Raw genomic sequence first — 17821 nt, forward strand, 5'->3', positions numbered from 1 at the left:
ACGCCGATACCGATTAATCAGCCGATTTTTTTGTGTATATATATATATACTGCTCAAAAAAATAAAGGGAACACTAAAATAACACATCCTAGATCTGAATGAATGAAAGAATCTTATTAAATACTTTTTTCTTTACATAGTTGAATGTGCTGACAACAAAATCACACAAAAATAATCAATGGAAATCCAATTTATCAACCCATGGAGGTCTGGATTTGGAGTCACACTCAAAATTAAAGTGGAAAACCACACTACAGGCTGATCCAACTTTGATGTAATGTCCTTAAAACAAGTCAAAATGAGGCTCAGTAGTGTGTGTGGCCTCCACGTGCCTGTATGACCTCCCTACAACGCCTGGGCATGCTCCTGATGAGGTGGCGGATGGTCTCCTGAGGGATCTCCTCCCAGACCTGGACTAAAGCATCTGCCAACTCCTGGACAGTTTGTGGTGCAACGTGGCGTTGGTGGATGGAGCGAGACATGATGTCCCAGATGTGCTCAATTGGATTCAGGTCTGGGGAACGGGCGGGCCAGTCCATAGCATCAATGCCTTCCTCTTGCAGGAACTGCTGACACACTCCAGCCACATGAGGTCTAGCATTGTTTGCATTAGGAGGAACCCAGGGCCAACTCCACCAGCATATGGTCTCACAAGGGGTCTGAGGATCTCATCTCGGTACCTAATGGCAGTCAGGCTACCTCTGGCGAGCACATGGAGGGGTGTGCGGCCCCCAAAGAAATGCCACCCCACACCATGACTGACCCACCGCCAAACCGGTCATGCTGGAGGATGTTGCAGGCAGCAGAACGTTCTCCACGGGCGTCTCCAGACTCTGTCACGTCTGTCACATGTTCTCAGTGTGAACCGGCTTCATCTGTGAAGAGCACAGGGCGCCAGTGGCGAATTTGCCAATCTTGGTGTTCTCTGGCAAATGCCAAACGTCCTGCACGGTGTTGGGCTGTAAGCACAACCCCTACCTGTGGACGTCGGGCCCTCATACCACCCTCATGGAGTCTGTTTCTGACCGTTTGAGCAGACATATGCACATTTGTGGCCTGCTGGAGGTCATTTTGCAGGGCTCTGGCAGTGCTCCGGCAGTGCTCCTCCTTGCACAAAGGCGGAGGTAGCGGTCCTGCTGCTGGGTTGTTGCCCTCCTACGGCCTCCTCCACGTCTCCTGATGTACTGGCCTGTCTCCTGGTAGCGCCTCCATGCTCTGGACACTACGCTGACAGACACAGCAAACCTTCTTGCCACAGCTCGCATTGATGTGCCATCCTGGATGAGCTGCACTACCTGCGCCACTTGTGTGGGTTGTAGACTCCGTCTCATGCTACCACTAGAGTGAAAGCACCGCCAGCATTTAAAAGTGACCAAAACATCAGCCAGGAAGCATAAGAACTGAGAAGTGGTCTGTGGTCCCCACCTGCAGAACCACTCTTTTATTGGGGGTGTCTTGCTAATTGCCTATAATTTCCACCTGTTGTCTATTCCATTTGCACAACAGCATGTGACATTTATTGTCAATCAGTGTTGCTTCCTAAGTGGACAGTTTGATTTCACAGAAGTGTGATTGACTTGGAGTTACATTGTGTTGTTTAAGTGTTCCCTTTATTTTTTTGAGCAGTGTATATATATATATATATGTAAAAATGACAATTACAACAATACTGAATGAACAATTTTATTTTAACTTTTAATATAATACATCAATCAAATCAATTTAGTCTCGAATAAATAATGAAACATGTTCAATTTGGTTTAAATAATGCAAAAACAAAGTGTTGGAGAAGAAAGTAAAAGTGCAATATGTGCCAGCCTAATCTCAGGAGTTGATGGGCTTGAAGTCATAAACATCACAATGCTTCAAGCACAGCGAAGAGCTGCTGGCAAATGCAGGAAAGTGCTGTTTGAATGAATGCTCACGAGCCTGCTGCTGCCTACCACTGCTCAGTCAGACTGCTCTATGAAATATCAAATCATAGAGTTAATTATAATATAATAACACACAGAAATACGAGCCTTAGGTCGTTAATATGGTCAAATCCGGAACTATCATTTAGAAAACAAAACGTTTATTCTTTCAGTGAAATATGGAACCGTTCAATATTTTTATTTAAGGTCAAATGTACTGTAACTGTCTAGTTGTGAAGAGAATCTAAATATGTTGTTTATTGATCTCCTCTCCATTCTAGCACCATACGTTCTGTTGTTTACTGATCTCCTCTCCATTCTAGCACCATACGTTCTATTGTTTACTGATCTCCTCTCCATTCTAGCACCATACGTTCTGTTGTTTACTGATCTCCTCTCCATTCTAGCACCATACATTCTGTTGTTTACTGATCTCCTCTCCATTCTAGCACCATACGTTCTGTTGTTTACTGATCTCCTCTCCATTCTAGCACCATACGTTCTGTTGTTTACTGATCTCCTCTCCATTCTAGCACCATATGTTCTGTTGTTTACTGATCTCCTCTCCATTCTAGCACCATACGTTCTGTTGTTTACTGATCTCCTCTCCATTCTAGCACCATACGTTCTGTTGTTTACTGATCTCCTCTCCATTCTAGCACCATACGTTATTCAGAAGCTGGTCAGCATATGAATAGAATCCATCTTCTCTCACCGTCTCCCCACAAGACCTACATCACACAAGATGCTTCAGAATAACAACAACAACAAGCTGGTGAAGTTGCTACCCAACAGGAACAACCATGACAACAACAACAAGCTGGTGAAGTTGCTACCCAACAGGAACAACCATGACAACAACAACAAGCTGGTGAAGTTGCTACCCAACAGGAACAACCATGACAACAACAACAAGCTGGTGAAGTTACTACCCAACAGGAACAGCCATGACAACAACAACAAGCTGGTGAAGTTGCTACCCAACAGGAACAACCATGACAACAACAACAAGCTGGTGAAGTTACTACCCAACAGGAACAACCATGACAACAACAACAAGCTGGTGAAGTTGCTACCCAACAGGAACAACCATGACAACAACAACAAGCTGGTGAAGTTGCTACCCAACAGGAACAACCATGACAACAACAACAAGCTGGTGAAGTTACTACCCAACAGGAACAGCCATGACGACAACAACAAGCTGGTGAAGTTGCTACCCAACAGGAACAACCATGACAACAACAACAACAACAACAAGCTGGTGAAGTTGCTACCCAACAGGAACAACCATGACAACAACAACAAGGTGGTGAAGTTGCTACCCAACAGGAACAACCATGACAACAACAACAAGCTGGTGAAGTTGCTACCCAACAGGAACAGCCATGACAACAACAACAAGCTGGTGAAGTTACTACCCAACAGGAACAACCATGACAACAACAACAAGCTGGTGAAGTTGCTACCCAACAGGAACAACCATGACGACAACAACAACAACAAGCTGGTAGATGCTTCTAGAAAAAACAATCAATTTGGAAACATTATGAAAAAATTAATGTCTCCACCATGGATGTTTAAGTTATATAGTCTACCAAGTGTTAATGTCTCCACCATGGATGTTTAAGTTATATAGTCTACCAAGTGTTAATGTCTCCACCATGGATGTTTAAGTTATATAGTCTACCAAGTGTTAATGTCTCCACCATGGATGTTTAAGTTATATAGTCTACCAAGTGTTAATGTCTCCACCATGGATGTTTAAGTTATATAGTCTACCAAGTGTTAATGTCTCCACCATGGATGTTTAAGTTATATAGTCTACCAAGTGTTAATGTCTCCACCATGAATGTTTAAGTTATATAATCTACCAAGTGTTAATGTCACCACCATGGATGTTTAAGTTATATAGTCTACCAAGTGTTAATGTCTCCACCATGAATGTTTAAGTTATATAGTCTACAAAGTGTTAATGTCACCACCATCGATGTTTAAGTTATATATTCTACCAAGTGTTAATGTCTCCACCATGGATGTTAAACTTCATCGGGGTAGGGGGCAGTATTTTGACGTCCGGATGAAATTATTAAATCTATTATTAGTAGATTTGGATAGAACAACATCAAATCGTTAGCCAAAGTTATTTTTGCAAGAAAAGACTTAGGTCATGGAAGTAGATGGGAATTTTTCTAATATAAAGTCAGAGTTGTAGCCATTAAATGTGCCAAAGTGCTGATGCACTTAAAGACCCTTAGAGAAAAAGAGTTGATGAGCAAGGTTGACAGTTTTCTAAAGAAGAGAATCTATCTGAAGAAGAAGAGTCTGTATTTAAGTCTTTACAACTAGAATTAGAAAGAAGAAGAGTCTGTATTTAAGTCTTTACAACTAGAATTAGAAAGAAGAAGAGTCTGTATTTAAGTCTTTACAACTAGAATTAGAAAGAAGAAGAGTCTGTATTTAAGTCTTTACAACTAGAATTAGAAAGAAGAAGAGTCTGTATTTAAGTCTTTACAACTAGAATTAGAAAGAAGAAGAGTCTGTATTTAAGTCTTTACAACTACAATTAGAAAGAAGAAGAGTCTGTATTTAAGTCTTTACAACTAGAATTAGAAAGAAGAAGAGTCTGTATTTAAGTCTTTACAACTAGAATTAGAACAGCTTTACACGGGTCAAAGGGTGCCTTTGTAAGGTCAAGAGCAAAATGGATTGAAGAGGGGGAAGAAACAATAGTTACTTTTTTGCACTTGAAAAGAGAAACTACAAAAGAAAATATAGAAAACTGCACTCAAAATTAACAATGTTTTATGCAAAGATCCCATTACAATATTATCATTTGTCAATTCCTTTTAAGAAAACCTTTACAGCTCTCAATTTCAGGAAGATGGTTGTGAAAGCTACATTTGCCACATTCAGAATTATGTCCCTGTAATTGAGGATGATTTCCACTCAGTTTGCGATTCACCTGTGTCAATTTAAGAAATTAGAGAGGCTCTGAATTCAATGAAAAAAAGGGAAATCTCCTGGCCCTGATGGCCTATCAGTTGACTTCTATAGACAGTTTGGGGAGTTACTAGAAGACCCGATTTTTAATGTTTCAGATTGCATTAAAAATGGTGAAATGGTCTCCACTATGAAACAGGGCCTTGTTTCACTGATTCCGAAGCCCAATAAAGACCCTTCTCTCATTGACAATTGGAGACCAATTACTTTATTAAATATTGATTACAAATTGATTTTTCTGGTTTATGGCAAAAATTAAAGAAAGGAATAGATACCATTATAAATGAGACTCAAACAGGATTCATGAAGGGCCGTCACATCAGCTCTAACATTTGTTTAGTCTTGGACCTTATAGATTATTCAGATGCAATTGACTCAGATGCGGTTGTCTTATTTTTGGACTTCTGTAAAGCCTTTGACACAATTGAACATTCATTTCTCTTTAGGTCACTTAAACTTTTTGGATTCGGTGAAAATTTTATCAAAGCATGTTTTACAAAGATATAAATAGTTCTGTGTTACTAAACCTTAATACTTCCTAAATGTTCAGTGTCAACAGAAGTGTACGACAGGGATGCCCAATTTTGCCATTTTTATTCATTTTGGTTGTGGAACTAATGCAAATTTGTATGGCTTAAACCATTTTTAACAAAGAAATCAAAATTTCCCAACTGGCTGATGATACTACTCTTTTTTAAGAGACAAAAACCAGGTCGCCCTTAATGCTATAACTGCATTTTCTATTGCATCAGGATTAAAATGGAATGTTTCTAAATGTGAAATCGTATGTTTATTTGAATCTGATGATAAAGAAATAGAAAATATTCCTGTAAAGTACTGTGTTTAAAATCTAGGAATACATCTGTCAAAAAACCACTTAGTCAGACAACATATGAATTTCTCTCCTACAATTAAGAAAAACAAAAATATATTTAATGATTGTCTACAAAGAGATCTTTCTATACTTGGGAGAGTACTTCTGTCCAAGGCAGAGGGACTGTCTCATTTTGTGTACCCCTCATTATCTTTATTTGTAAATCCTTCTACTTGTAAAGAGATCAATAAGACCTTTCTTGACTTCATCTGTAAAAAGGATATCTGCGTTTTCTGTGAAAAAGGTGAGAATCTGTCCCATTGCATGTAAATTTGTATCAGAATTTTGGGAAAACCTTGCAAAATACTTCTTTACCATTATGAACACTGTCTATGTTTTTGACATGAAAGAAATAATATGTTACTATATGTTACTATTGCAATGATAACAAGACCATTGAAATGATTGTGAATATTTTTATTCTTGTTGCCAAATACTTTATACAAAGACAAAAATTGAATTTAACTATTTTATTAAAACATTAACCCCAGTGAATAACAACAAGAATAACATTTTCCTGAATCATTATAGATTTTTTCAGAGTGATTACAATTGCACTAGAATTGTTTATTTTTTTATTACTTCATTGATATGTTTTAGTATTTTCTCGTTAATAGCTGCATTCTGTTTTGTATGATGTAACAATGTAAATTGTTGATCTGTATTTTGAATTTAAAAAATATATATAAAATCAATTAAAACTGGAGTGGGTAACTGGAGTGGGTAACGCAGTTGAGGAACCAAATGTTTATTTTTCATTTATTCCATAAAAGTTGATTATTATATTAAGTCGTTCAAAGAGAAGCATGTGTTGATTGATTCGTGTTTAATGAGTGATAATTTAAAACAAACTTTAGACCCACTACATATTTGCATTGAACCATACTTCTGACATGGATCATTTTGACCCCAGAGGCATATCTTTTATCATAGCCAAAATGTGGTTTATTAAATTTTTCATGACTTTGTCAATCAACTTGATCTTAATACATCTAAATCATGGTTTAGTGTTTCTGTATCAATATGGACTTTTAACAAATTCAAATCCTTTGGAGTAATTTTGACTCCAGCCAAAAGCACCTTGGATAAATAGGACGTTTATTTCAAATCAAAATCAAATCACATTTTATTGGTCACATACACGTGTTTAGCAAATGTTATTGCGGGTGTAGCAAAATGCTTGTGTTTCTAGCTCCGACAGTGCAGTAATATCTAACAAATAATATCTAACAATTTCACAACATATACCCAATACACACAAATCTAAGTATTTGAATCTAGGTTTCTCTGTAGACATGATCCATCCCACCAGAGGGTGGAGGGGCACCTGTATCAGTGGTTTTGACCAGATAGACACCTGCAGACACACAGTATAGCGCCTCCCATGTACTCTCCTAAGATTGGACTTTTCTATACCACGTATCATGTGATTGTGTACAAAACTGCCAGTGGTAGAAAACTGCCAGCGGAATGCAGTGCATTCATAAAGTATTCAGACCCATTCACTTTTTCAACATTTTGTTACATTACAGCCTTATTCTAAAAATGTTGAATTGTTTCCCCCTCATCAATCTACACACAATACCCCATAATGACAAACCATTTGCAAATGTATTTACTTAAGTGTTCAGACCCATTGCTATGAGATTCGAAATTGCTTTCAGGTGCATCCTGTTTCCATTAATCATCCTTGAGATGTTTCTTCAAATTGATTGGAGTCCACCTGTGGTAAATTCAATTGATTGGACATGATTTGGAAAGGCACACACCTTTCTCAGAGTGAAAACCAAGCCATGAGGTCAAAGGAATTGTCCATAGAGCTGAGACAGGATTGTGTTGAGGCACAGATCTGGAGAAAGGTACCAAAAAATGTCTGCAGCATTGAAGGTCCCCAAGAACACAGTGGCCTCCATCATTCTAAAATTTAAAAAGTTTGGAACTACCAAGACTCTTCCTAGAGCTGGCCACCTGGCCAAACTGAGCAATTTTGGTATTTTATTAGGATCCCCATTAGCTGTTGCAAAAGCAGCAGCTACTCTTCCTGGGGCCCACACAAAACATGACATAATACAGATCAATAGACAAGAACAGCTCAAGGACAGAACTACATACATTTGGGAGAAGGGCCTTGGTCAGGGAGGTGACCAAGAACCTGATGGTCACTCTGACAAAGCTCCAGAGTTCTTCTGTGTAGATGGGAGAACCTTCCAGAAGGACAACCATCTCTGCAGCACTCCAACAATCAGGCCTTTATGGTAGAGTGGCCAGACGGAAGCCACTCCTCAGTAAAAGGCTCATGACAGAACGCTTGGAGTTGCCAAAAAGCACCTAAAGGACTCTCAGACCTGGATGAAACCAGGCACCATCCCTACGGTGAAGCATGGTGGTGGCAGCATCATGCTGTGGGGATGTTTTTCAGTGGCAGGGACTGGCAGACTAGTCAGGATCGAGGGAAAGATGAACGGAGCAAAGTACAAAGATTTTTCCACTGATGAGGCTCATAGAACATGGGGGAAAACGATTAGGCTTCTAAATTGTGACACCATTAAAATACTCCTACTACAATGTTAAAACATTCTACATTGTGACATAATTTCATTGATATCATGAAACAACTCCTTCATGTATGTATTTTCTGATGTTTGATCAGAGATCTTTTATCAGAGTATATTTTTTGATATTGATTACAGCTATGAGGTTTCTCTCCTGTGTGAGTTCTCCGGTGTGATATTAGGGTGCTTGGGTGACTAAAACTCTTCCCACATTGATCACAGCTACACGATTTCTCTCCTGTGTGTGTTCTCTGGCGTGAAGTCAGCTGGCTGGATGTAGTAAAACTCTTCAAACATTGATCATAGCTATAAGGTTTCTCTCATTTTACATTTACATTTACATTTTAGTCATTTAGCAGACGCTCTTATCCAGAGCGACTTACAGTAGTGAATGCATACATTTCATACAATTTCATACATTTTTATTTTTTTATTTTATTTTTTTTCTGTGCTGGCCCCCCGTGGGAATCGAACCCACAACCCTGGCGTTGCAAACACCATGCTCTACCAACTGAGCTACAGGGAAGGCTCTCCTGTGTGTGTTCTTTGGTGGTATATCAGGCTGAATGACTGAGTAAAACTCTTCCCACATTGATTACAGCTATAAGATTTCTCCCCTGTGTGTGTTCTCTGGTGTAGAGTCAGATGGCTAGATGTAACAAAACTCTTCCCACATTGATCACAGCTATAAGGTTTCTCTCCTGTGTGCTCTCAGATGTACTATCAGCCAGCTTGAGTGATTAAAACTCTTCCCACATTGAGTACAGTTTTAAGATTTCTCAACTGTGTGTATTTTTTGGTGTGATTTTAAATCTGTTGAACTAACAAATCTCTTTCCGCAGCCAGAGCAGTGGTACGGTTTCTCTCCTGTGTGTGTTCTCAGATGTACTATCAGGCAGCTTGAGTGAGTAAAACTCTTCCCACATTGATCACAGCTATAAGGTTTCTCTCCAGTGTGTATTCTCTGGTGAGTTTTCAGGCAGCTTGACTGAGTAAAACTCTTCCCACATTGATCACAGCTATAAGGTTTCTCTCCAGTGTGAATTCTCATGTGTACTTTTAGTGATTCTGATCTTAAGTAACTCTTCCCACACTCAAAACAGTGGTGAGATTTCTCTCCTGTGTGTACTCGCTGGTGTATTTTAAGTTCTGATGAAGATTTGCAATGTTTCCCACAGTCAGAGCAGAGGTGAGATTTCTTCTCTGTGGGTTTCTTGAGGTGATATGATCTGGAGAGACTCTTCTCTGCCTCGTTAGCATCATCATGTTGTTGAGGCTCCCCAGAGGATCCAAGATAGTCACGTCTCTCTCCTGTGTGAACAACAAGTCAGACAGATGGTTAAAGGCCCACAACAGCAGAAATCTATTGTAAAAGGTGATGCCAACAGCGTAGCCATAATGTTATACAACAATTGACGTCTGTAATGAATGTTAAAATTACTTCACAATTGTCTTAAGACAGTCAAGTGAGCAACAATAGTCATATTTAGTCTTGTTTTCACATTAGTAGTAACATCAATGATTTTAGGCTAGAAAAAAGTAAAACATTTTGAAATCCTAAGCAGTGTGCCAGATGAATTTTTGGTCTCCAAAATAGGCCCCTTTCTGTGTTTTCTAAAATTGCGACAATGGCGATGCACACGCAATTTGGTTGCAGAAACACCTCCCTGCTAATGAGGAAACCACTAGTTATGGATGTTGTATATCTGCCTGAAGCAAAAACGGTGAGCAAAGATTTTAGTTTTTCCACAATGTATTCTGAATATTACAACACACTATCAGTGCAAGATCAGGAGTGCTACTCAAGGAAACTCACATTAAGCTCTGTGTCTATTCACTAATTCACCACCGTGGGGGAAAACTCAGGGGAGTTCTCATCGGCTGACAGCAAATATAGCCTCCATTTCCAGGTTGATTATGAGTGCATTTCACACTACTTTGGATTATAATTGTAAGACTCATTTGAATGTCCTGATTTATATAATGTTTATGTTATTGTTGAAAATCTACTACTTTATATTTAAAAACGTCTTCAACCAGTAAAATGCTATTTGGCTCGTTTTCCATCAGCCTGACAATGAGGGTTTGTCCACTAAGTGTTTAACAAATTGACCCATAACTTCACCTAACAATAACATAGACCTACTGTAGGACCCATAACTTCACCTAACAACAACATAGACCTACTGTAGGACCCATAACTTCACCTAACAATAACATAGACCTAGGATTATAAATCATTTAATATTTCAGGTGAAACTTGGAAACTAAAATGTATTTGTCATGACATTTCATAACCTCATCACCAGATAATGTTGTGAATAGTCCCAGTAGGCTAAATGTCCTGAATAAAGGAAAATAGCTCTGTGTGTTGTGCAATAGCCTATCCATCAAGGAACAGTTCTCCACACATTATGAGCTAAGTATCTCTGTGCGCAAACAGACTAACGAGACCCTACTGTAAATCAAGCAGACAATATCACATTATAAACATCAATTTGTTTGGGATATTGGATCCAATGTGGATCACGGCATAACTGTCTTTACCGGTGTAATGAATGAAGAAGCACATTTGACTGGCATTCAGAAAATTATTTCCTGGATCAGCTGATGATAGTTGAACATGTGACTAAGTAAACAGCTACTGTATTAAGTATTATGTGTAATTATTGAAGAACTGCGTTAATGACAGTATCCATTTGGGTGTTGTGAATCAACTTAAGGTGAATCTGTTACAACCATTGGATTTAGCAAACTCTGAAATGATTTAGGATTTATGTGCCCATGAAAACTGTTTTCCCAGCATAACATAAGAAGACACTAAATGTTACGTAGTTAGAGAGCATTTCAGAGATCTGAATACAAAAACAACTGTCCGACAGCAAGATCCAGTATTTAAGTTAAAGTTCATCATAACGTTATGACTATAACTACTGTTCCCTGAAGGAGGGAAACTAGGTACAACATACTATTAAATCCACGCCTCGCTGGAAGCCCCGCCTTCCACAGGTTATGAGCGTGAGACTCTGATTTATTCCTTCAATTTAATTCCGCTCTTCACCGACCCAGGAAGTGGCGGGGCCAAACAGGTGTTGTAACTCGTTCATAACTGGCAGATCGGTAGAAATGGTAAGATAAATTGGCACTCCAAATGGAAAAGGAAAAAGTTTGCGGATTTACCGGAAACTTCAGGAGCATAACGTCCAAATTTACGAAGATCAGCAGCAGGTCGGTAATTGGTTATTTTCTTCTGGTTATATTGATCTCTGGCTTCCTCAAGTCATTTGTGTGTGTTAATTAGTTAATCAAACGCTTGAAGCATCAGTTCAAGTTCCGTACATACAGTTGATTTTATTAAACATGTGGGGTGTGTCTATATGAAAAAATACACGTCATAAAATTTCAACCAATCAATTGGTAGAAAGAAAATACTATTTTTTTTAAAATCTGGGACAGCCCTAGAACATACAGTTCATTTGGACCCCTTCCCTTTTCCCACATTTTGTTATGTTACAGCCTTATTCCAAAATGGATGACATCTTTTTATTTATTATCAATCTTCAGACAATACCCCATAATGACATAACAATACCCCATAATGACATCACAATACCCCAAACAGGGAATAAAGTTTAGAAATGCTTGCATACCAGGGAACCTTTGGCAAAACCAACTATATCATACTACAACCAATAAGCATACTACAAACTCAATGTACTTCACAAATAGTACGGTTAGTATGATTATTCCAACACAGCTCAGGTCTCTGGGCTGCCATTTTGTTTCTGTTTAAATCCTAGGTTGCCCCTTTAAAAAACCACACAATCAAACAACCAATCTGCAGTTGAAACAATAACAAAGATGTCATTCCACCACTGTTTTGGTAATAAGATGATGGATGGGGCTGGAGACATGTAACTACTCTCAAATGTGATGTAGTTAATGGAGATGGAGGTGTGTTCTAGTGGGTCTGGACAGGTGTGATGTAGTTAATGGAGATGGAGGTGTGTTCTAGTGGGTCTGGACAGGTGTGATGTAGTTAATGGAGATGGGGGAGTGTTCTAGTGGGTCTGGACAGGTGTGATGGAGTTAATGGAGATGGAGGTGTGTTCTAGTGGGTCTGGGCAGGTGTGATGTAGTTAATGGAGATGGAGGTGTGTTCTAGTGGGTCTGGACAGGTGTGATGTAGTTAATGGAGATGGAGGTGTGTTCTAGTGGGTCTGGACAGGTGTGATGTAGTTAATGGAGATGGAGGTGTGTTCTAGTGGGTCTGGACAGGTGTGATGTAGTTAATGGAGATGGAGGTGTGTTCTAGTGGGTCTGGACAGGTGTGATGTAGTTAATGGAGATGGGGGTGTGTTCTAGTGGGTCTGGACAGGTGTGATGTAGTTAATGGAGATGGAGGTGTGTTCTAGTGGGTCTGGACAGGTGTGATGTAGTTAATGGAGATGGATGTGTGTTCTAGTGGGTCTGGACAGGTGTGATGTAGTTAATGGAGATGGAGGTGTGTTCTAGTGGGTCTGGACAGGTGTGATGTAGTTAATGGAGATGGAGGTGTGTTCTAGTGGGTCTGGACAGGTGTGATGTAGTTAATGGAGATGGAGGTGTGTTCTAGTGGGTCTGGGCAGGTGTGATGTAGTTAATGGAGATGGAGGTGTGTTCTAGTGGGTCTGGACAGGTGTGATGTAGTTAATGGAGATGGAGGTGTGTTCTAGTGGGTCTGGACAGGTGTGATGTAGTTAATGGAGATGGGGGTGTGTTCTAGTGGGTCTGGACAGGTGTGATGTAGTTAATGGAGATGGAGGTGTGTTCTAGTGGGTCTGGACAGGTGTGATGTAGTTAATGGGGGTGTGTTCTAGTGGGTCTGGGCAGGTGTGATGTAGTTAATGGAGATGGAGGTGTGTTCTAGTGGGTCTGGACAGGTGTGATGTAGTTAATGGAGATGGAGGTGTGTTCTAGTGGGTCTGGACAGGTGTGATGTAGTTAATGGAGATGGAGGTGTGTTCTAGTGGGTCTGGACAGGTGTGATGGAGTTAATGGAGATGGAGGTGTGTTCTAGTGGGTCTGGACAGGTGTGATGTAGTTAATGGAGATGGAGGTGTGTTCTAGTGGGTCTGGACAGGTGTGATGGAGTTAATGGAGATGGAGGTGTGTTCTAGTGGGTCTGGACAGGTGTGATGTAGTTAATGGAGATGGAGGTGTGTTCTAGTGGGTCTGGACAGGTGTGATGTAGTTAATGGAGATGGAGGTGTGTTCTAGTGGGTCTGGGCAGGTGTGATGTAGTTAATGGAGATGGAGGTGTGTTCTAGTGGGTCTGGACAGGTGTGATGTAGTTAATGGAGATGGAGGTGTGTTCTAGTGGGTCTGGACAGGTGTGATGTAGTTAATGGAGATGGGGGTGTGTTCTAGTGGGTCTGGACAGGTGTGATGTAGTTAATGGAGATGGGGGTGTGTTCTAGTGGGTCTGGGCAGGTGTGATGTAGTTAATATTTGTATGATGCTGTCATTTGTATTTTTTGTATTGTTTATAAATTATCAAATGAAAAATATTTTTTAAGTCCCAATGCAGTCACCCCTCACTGTTCTATTTTTGGAGTTATTACATAAAACCAATCAGAATTCAGAAGAATGCCAAAGTCAGGTGTGAAGTAATATGGAGGACCAGCCTATTCCCTATGATGTAAACTACAACAGAAATAACTTCAAATGTAGAACTTGAAATTAAACCAACCGTTTCCACTCATGACTTGAGTGATTAAAGTAAACCACAGTTTTGGAAATACATAATGCCATCGAACCAAATATCAAAGAATGTTAGCTATATGCAGTTCTCTTAGCCAGCCCGCTAACATTAGCTATTTAGCCAACTAGCTATGGTCAGCGAGCTGGAGCCCAACTACTGGAGACCAGTTAGAACCCAACTAACAAAACCCAACTAAAACATGCAGATCAAAAGAGCAGAGACACACATAATGATGTCATGGAAAATCCCCAACATCCAAAATAGATAGATTCCAGATGTCAGTCAGCTAGCAGTAAGCCAAGGTGGAAAAACGAACAAAACTCCCGTAGTGTACTTCACAGAGAATGCTGAAAAGTAGTGATGGGGAACATCTCCCTGAAGCATTCGTGAGCATCAAGTCCATGCTATATTTTGGGTAAATGGTGACTGGCTGACTGATTTATAAATAACAATGAGTAGTTATTTATGATGCAAGGTGATTTGTAGATCAATTAGTCTGCAGTCGCCTGCAGTGTGAGCTGCAGGCGGTTGTTCGATGAAATGAAGCTTCGAACATCATTGATCACGTGCTGCTGATAAATTGATACAGGCATCGGCACACTGCTTTGAAGTATATTGCTTAGCGATTTTAACGCGTGACTCGTAGCTGTCGGTATCAAATGTAAAGTACCTACCTAAAAGTTTTTTTTTAAAGGAGCAAGCAGGTGTGATTTTGTCTTTTGTTTTGAGGCCACGGTAAGAAGGCACCAGAGCCTAACGTGCTAATGGGTTCCCTCTAGATAACACAACCACACAGTGCATGAAAAGCATGAGGTGTGGCTAACGTTAGCAAGCTTAAGCTAGCTACCGAGCTAGCATAGAAACTCAATAGCACAGAGTAGATCCTCCATATGACGCTGAGAAATACTGCATTGTGGGTAGTTTAGAAGATATCCCAAAATAAATGAAAACATGTGTAATAACGAAAAACAACTGTTTGTACTTATAGGTAACCAGATCGTGAATACAACTAGGTTACTAAGTCTTTAACCACACTGTATTGTTACACTGGTGAGTAAAAACTCATGCTTCCCACCCTTTAACTTTTTGTCTGATAATTATAATATACATTTTACTCAACTGCGTTACCCACTCCAGTCAGCAGATGGCGATGTGGGGCTTTAAGGCAATGCTGCTAGTGTGATGTTTAATCTAGTGGATGGGACGCTTTTTTTCAACAGCAGCAACAGTTAGTCAGCCACCTCCGTAGCTTGCTAGCCAAAATAGCCGAACCAATAAAGCTCTTTAGACGCTTTCATGTGTATTAGCCACTGTGTTTTAAACACTTCTGTTGTCGAGTTAGTTATCCGATTTAATTTCATATTTACGGTGTTTCTGTTATTAGTCAGCTAGCCGGCTGGTTAAGTTAGCACTAGCCTAGCTAGCTAACATCTCCAACCATGAGCTCACTAAGCTTGCTTCAGAGTTCAAGTAACAGACACATCTCAACATCAACAGTTCAGAGGACCATCAGGCCTTCATGGTTGATATTGCTGCAAAGAAACCATTACTAAAGAACACCAATTAGAAGAAGAGACTTGCGTTGGGCCAAGAAACACGAGCAATGGACATTAGACCATTGGAAATCTGTCTTTTGGTCTGATGAGATCAAATTTTAGATTTTATATTTTCAGATGACCTGGCCTCCACAATCACCTAACCTCAACCCAATTGAGATGGTGTGGGATGAGTTGGACCGCAGAGTGAAAGAAAAGCAGCCAACAAGTGCTCAGCATATGTGGTAACTCCTTCAAGACTGTTGAAAAAGTATTCCAGGTGAAGCTGGTTGAGAGAATACAAAGAGTGTGCAAAGCTGTCATCAAGGCAAAGGGTGGCTACTTTGAAGAATCTCAAATATAAAATATATTTTGATTTGTTTAACACTTTTTTGGTTACTACATGATTCCATATGTGTTATTTCAGAGTTTTGATGTCTTCGCTATTATTCTACATTGTAGAAAATAGTAAAAGTAAAGAAAAATCCTTGAATGAGTATGTGTCTTAACTTTTGACTGGTACCATTATTTTCTCATGCAATTACAGTAGGTTGTATCGCTGTAGGTCATGCCAGTAGGTTACAGTAGGTTGTATCCAAGTTGTTGTATCTCTGTAGGTCATGCCAGTAGGTTACAGTAGGTTGTATCCAAGTGGTTGTATCTCTCTAGGTCATGCCAGTAGGTTACATTAGGTTGTATCTCTAGGTCATGCCAGTAGGTTACAGTAGGTTGTATCTCTGTAGGTCATGCCAGTAGGTTACAGTAGGTTGTATCTCTGCAGGTCATGCCAGTAGGTTACAGTAGGTTGTATCTCTGCAGGTCATGCCAGTAGGTTACAGTAGGTTGTATCTCTGTAGGTCATGCCAGTAGGTTACAGTAGGTTGTATCTCTGTAGGTCCTGCCGTTAGGTTACAGTAGGTTGTATCCAAGTGGAAACAATTATCAACCCAATGTGGAAAGTGTCGAATTTGGTCAACAACAAAATGAATGACTTATTTGCTACGTGAGGTTTACTTGATCTAACAGAAGTTTCATAATGATTAAGTTGTTATGTGGACACGTGACATACCAACAACTTTGATAAAAACACTATAGGAGTTGTCTCCAGATCGCTATGCATATTCATGCTAGTAGCTTAGCATCTCTCTCCATTGAATACAGGCAGTTGACGACAACAACCCTCATAGAATATAAACAATAGATAACAATAATAAGATGTATCCACCAATCCAAAGAAAGGATAGGCGGGAGCTAGACAACCCACAGTGCTGCTTTGTGGACAACGACTCCCCTTGTTAGGGCAGAGACTTCTTGTCAGCATATCCATCATCTTTGGTGTAGCCAACCCAACTCTCACATGGCTCTATTGGGGGAACGGTGTGTAGTAAATCATCACTACATTAAAATCACTACATGCCGTGGCCCCCAGTCTGCTGTCAGCAGATAGACCCTTCTCAAATATATATGTCAAGTCACTTTTTGGAAACGGAACGGAGAAAACAAGGGGTAGCTTGCCCTCTATGTCGTCTGATTGTAGACATATCAGTAATCATCCTAGGGCCCTCCGGTGAAGAGGTATTGATGAGCCAACTCCGAATATCCAAAGTGAAAAAACAATTTAAGGCGGTACTTACTGGTGTAAATCAGATCTCCTACCTCCACCTCTTCATCTTTCAATGTGACAGAAATTTCCCCTTCCTTCTGAACTCCAAAAACTGTATCCTCTTTTTCTTCCTCCTCTTCTTTCACAGTAACATCCTCTTCCTCCTCTTTCACTCTGAACATGTCTTCCTCCTCTTCTTTCACTGGAACAGCCTCATCCCCAACTTCTTTTTTTACTGTGACATCCTCCTCTTCCTTCTCCCCTTTCACTACAATGTTCAGCCCCAGAGCTTCTTTCTCCGTCCAGCAGACCTCCTCTTCTTTAGCAGAAGGGGAGAAGCTTAGTGACCTCATTTTCGTGGATGTTAGCTAGCTAGCTATCATTAGCAACTAAGCTAGTGCTAACTTAACCAGCCAGCTACTATATCTGACTAACAAAAAACAACGTAATATTAAATTAAATAGGTTAACAAGTTGATACGATAGAAGTGTGTCTAAAACACAGCCGCTAATATACACCGAAAGCATCTAACGAGCTTGAATCTTTCGGCTATGTTGGCTAGCAAGCTACCGAGGTGGTTAACTTGTTGTTTTTGAAG

At 40.0% G+C, this 17821-nt stretch overlaps 1 protein-coding gene across 1 annotated transcript; it reads right to left on the reverse strand.

The window, feature by feature from the left end:
* Positions 1-8909: 8909 nt before the first annotated feature.
* LOC123731867 (zinc finger protein 22-like) lies at positions 8910-17821 on the reverse strand. Its single transcript, XM_045711259.1, has 2 exons — positions 17255-17821; positions 8910-9653 (listed from the first exon to the last, which is right to left on the reverse strand). The coding sequence occupies exons 1-2, from the start codon at positions 17574-17576 to the stop codon at positions 9112-9114; spliced, it is 864 nt and encodes a 287-aa protein (XP_045567215.1). The 5' UTR covers positions 17577-17821; the 3' UTR covers positions 8910-9111.

Source organism: Salmo salar, unplaced genomic scaffold, assembly GCF_905237065.1.
Source record: "Salmo salar unplaced genomic scaffold, Ssal_v3.1, whole genome shotgun sequence".
Taxonomy (NCBI): Eukaryota; Metazoa; Chordata; class Actinopteri; order Salmoniformes; family Salmonidae; genus Salmo; species Salmo salar.